General features: G+C 49.1%; 1 protein-coding gene across 1 annotated transcript in view; it reads left to right on the top strand.

The window, feature by feature from the left end:
* Positions 1-86: 86 nt before the first annotated feature.
* Positions 87-4,247, top strand: part of LOC105541477 (chromosome unknown open reading frame, human C16orf58) — a 19,731-nt gene continuing 15,570 nt past the window's right edge. Inside the window, exons 1-2 of the mRNA XM_011982533.1 lie at positions 87-426; positions 620-734. Of these exons, the coding sequence (XP_011837923.1) occupies positions 127-426; positions 620-734 (415 nt within the window). The 5' untranslated portion in view covers positions 87-126. The remainder of the gene's footprint in view (positions 427-619; positions 735-4,247) is intronic.

Here is a 4,247-nt window from a genome sequence, read left to right as displayed (position 1 = left end):
TAAGCTGGGGACTCCCGGCGCCTGTTCGTGAATGATGTCCCTCCGCAGCCGCCGTAGCCCAGCCGGAAGTGCCACCTGCCACGTTCACCGTGCGGCAGGGGAGGGACTGGGAGCCAGAAGCTCGGCATGGCTGACGACGTGGGCCTAGAGACCCAACTGTGTTCCGAGCAGTTCGGGTCTGGGGAGGCACGGGGCTGCCGGGCCGCCGCGGATGGGAGCCTGCAGTGGGAGGTCGGGGGCTGGCGCTGGTGGGGGCTCTCCAGGGCCTTCACGGTCAAACCCGAAAGACGAGATGCGGGCGAAGTGGGGGCTCCCAGGGCCGCCTCACCACCCCTCTCCGGGCTCCAGGCCGTGTTCCTGCCGCAGGGCTTCCCTGATAGCGTCAGCCCGGACTATTTGCCCTACCAACTGTGGGATTCCGTGCAGGTCAGCTCGGTCGTCTGGGGCAGGGGACAGTGCAGGCCACCCCTCCCTCCCCAGTTATGGACGGGTGACTGAGGCCCGGAGCCGAGCGGGCGGGATCTGACATGCCCCGTACAACAAGAACAAGAACAGATGACGGCACTTAGACCGCCACGCTTCTGCGCCCGCTTCTCACCCTACTCGTTTTCTTCTCCAGGCGTTTGCTTCCAGCCTCTCCGGCTCCCTGGCCACCCAGGCAGTCTTGCTGGGCATAGGGGTGGGGAACGCAAAAGCCACTGTTTCAGCTGCCACGGCCACCTGGCTCGTGAAAGGTGAGCTGCACCCCCGGAGCCCCACGTATTGCTGCTCTCAGCCCTGCCTTCGCTGGGCTCTTATGTGTATATATGTATGGACTCGTGCCCCATTAGGTAGAATTCAGGCAGGTCTCCCCATTGATTAGAGCGGTGCTTTGTAACCGAGTCTTACTGCCGACATCTGGAAGACCCTCATCCCACTCACCAACTTGGCAGCCGCACTCCATTCCCCACACAGACTTCTGGGTCTAAATCATCTGGATCCCAAATCCCGTCCCCTCCCCTTTATCCCTATTCTCTTTGTGGAAGATTGCATGAGAATGCGATTGATTGAATAAAACTGCCCGCTGCCCAGGATAGGGGAAATTGGTGAGCTCCAAAAAATATATATATATAATTAGTCCTGAGTAGAAGGGAGGAGAGCCTGGAAAGAATGGAAGGTATTGTGTATGCTCTGGGATACCAGATGATGCTGTAAATAATAGAGTGACTATCTGCTGAGTGTGTACAGCTTTTAAAAAATTGTTTAAGGAAAGAAAAAAAAGATACAGTTTGGTACCATGCCACCCAGAGAGGGAAATAGAACAGAAAAGGGAAATTGTTACATGTTCTACAGGAGGAGGCCCCATGGCTTTTGCCACTGTCCTTTGTCTTTCACTACTGCTCCCAGGGGATATTAGGCTGGTGTAAAAGTAATTGCGGGATTTCTTTGTTGTCGTTGCCATTAAAGGTAATGGAAAACCCGCAATTACGTTTGCACCAACCTGATACATCAGCTCTAAGGGAAAGCTCATTCCGTTAGTAGAATCAGTCTGGCCACATCCCTTGTGAGCCTCTCTGGATTTTTTTTGAGAAACAGGAGCCTCTTGTTTACACCTTTACCATTAAGACTGAGAAAACTGGGCCGGGCGCGGTGGCTCACAACGGTTTTAATCCTAGCGCTTTGGGAGGCCGAGGCAGCCGGGGCAACATAGGGAGACCCCCATTTCTATTTTTTTTTTAGACTCGTAGTCTCACTGTCTGGAATGCAGAACTGCAGTGGCACAATCTCAGCTCACTGCAGCCTCTGCCTCCCAGGTTCAAGCGATTCTCCTGCCTCAGCCTGGCAAGTAGCTGGGATTACAGGCATGTGCCACCCTGCCCCACTAATTTTTTGTATTTTTAGTACAGAGTTTCACCACGTTGGCCAGGGTGGTCTCGAACTCCTGACCTTGGGTGATCCATACACCTCAACTTCCCAAAGTGCTGGGATTATAGGCGTGAGCCACTGCACCCGGCTTATTGGCCGTATTTTTGGAATGCATTTGGAGCTTGGGTCAGTAGTTGCTGTTTTCATGTGATATTACCAGCGTGTTGCCTATACAGATTGAATATGCCTTATCCAAAATGCTTGCAACCAGAAGTGTTTTGGATTTCAGGAGTTTTTTTTGGATTTTGGAATATTTTCATGTATATAATGAGATTTGTTGGGGATGAGACTCAAGTCTAAACATGAAATTCGTTTATGTTTCATATATACTTTATACACATACCTTAAAGGCAGTTTTATACAGTATTTTCAATAGTGTGATTGAAACAAAGTTTGTGTTCATTGATCCATCAGAAAGCAAAGATGTCACTGTCCCAGCCACACATGTGGACAATCTGGTTGGTTGACGTCCCCATCATTCCTGACTCTGAATGCATATGCTATCAAGAAGCAGTCATTTTCTTATACCTATTCACACATAAGTACTTGACAGTATAAAACGTGATACACCACTAATACAGTGAGAAATTGTGTGTTCAGGGTAACTAAGCAGCACAGCAGGTCACCAGAACACCTGTATCAGCTTCTGAACCACAGCAGCAGCAACAAAAACAGCAGGCTGTCAGTCTTCAGCTGTTTTGATGGAAAGGTTACTGGACACCATATTTTATTTTTTTAAGGTGAGAAGAAACAGAAGCGGTTGAAGGACAGGAAGCGGGTCTTCTAGGGATGAGGAAGTGTTCTGCTGGGTGGCTTTTTAAAATGTTTCCTCCAGAGTCATTTGCCTCATTAACTGTGGTTTCTATCTTAGAAGTCTCTCTTGGATTCTATAAACTGCCTGATTTCTTGTTCTATTATGAATATATGCCGCTCTAGTGCCTCAATAATCCCCTCCCACATCCTCACCATACTGTCTATAGGCACTTTTTCTGCAGTGTTAACAACGTCCTCTTCATTGTCACTGTTACCACGATTGCCTTGATTCAGAACTGAAGGGGGCCAGCCCCTCCACACCTGTGGGTATTTCTTGTCAGGACGAGAGACTGAGAAAAGAAATAAGACTCAGAGACAAAGTATAGAGAAAGAACAGTGGGCCCAGGGGACCGGCACTTAGCATGCAGAGGACCCGCACTGGCACCGGTCTCTGAGTTCCCTCAGTATTTATTGATTACTATTTTCACTATCTCAGCAAGGAGAATGCGACAGGAAAACAGGCTGATAGTGGGGACAAGGTCAGCAGGAAAACATGTGAGCAAAGGAATCTGTCACAAATAAGTTCAAGGGAAGGTACTGTGCCCAGATGTGCACGTAGGCCAGATTTATGCTTGTCTCCACCCAAACATCTCAGTGTAACAAAGAGTAGCAGAGCAGCATTGCCGCCAGCATATCTTGCCTCCAGCCACAGGGCAGTTTTCTCCTATCTCAGAATAGAACGAATGTACAATCGGGTTTTACACCGAGACATTCTGTCCCCAGGGACATGCAGGAGACGGAGGCCTTCCTCTTACCTCAGCAGCAAGAGGCCTTCTTTTACTAATCCTCCTCAGCACAGACCCTTTACAGGGTGTTGGGCTGGGGGACAGTCAGGTCTTTCCCTTCCTACGAGGCCACATCTCAGACTGTCTCAGTAGGGGAAACCTTGGACAATATCCAGGCTTTCTTGGGCAGAGGTCCCTGCAGCTTTCCACAGTACATTGTGCCCCTGGTTAATCGAGACTGGAGAATGGTGATGACTTTTACCAAGCGTACTGCCTGCCTGTAAACATATTGTTAACAAGGCACATCCTGCACAGCCCTAGATCCCTTAAACCTTGATTGCATACAGCACATTTCTGTGAGCACAGGATTGGGGCTAAAGTTACAGATTAACAGCATCTCAAGGCAAAACAATTTTCTTAGTACAGATCAAAATGGAGTTTCTTATGTCTTCCTTTTCTACACAGACACAGTAACAGTCTGATCTCTCTTTTCCCTACAAGAACAGTTTGTGCTATTTCACCACTGGCTGTTTCTACTGTTGGCATCGTGTCTGCACTCCCAAAAGCTATGGATTTTGGAGCATTTCAGATTTTAGGTTTTTTTGATTAGGAATGCTTAACCTTGGCCAGGCATGGTGGCTCATCCCTGTAATCCCAGCACTTTGGCATTGGGGGGCCAAGGTGGGCGGATCAGTTGAGGTCAGGAGCTCAAGACCAACCTAACCAATATGGTAAAACCCCATCTGTACTAAAAATACAAAGATTAGCCAGGCATGGTGGCACATGCCTGTAGTCCCAGCTACT

Source organism: Mandrillus leucophaeus, unplaced genomic scaffold (assembly GCF_000951045.1).
Source record: "Mandrillus leucophaeus isolate KB7577 unplaced genomic scaffold, Mleu.le_1.0 Scaffold24, whole genome shotgun sequence".
Classification (NCBI taxonomy): Eukaryota; Metazoa; Chordata; class Mammalia; order Primates; family Cercopithecidae; genus Mandrillus; species Mandrillus leucophaeus.
This window is presented reverse-complemented; position numbering and strand designations above follow the sequence as displayed.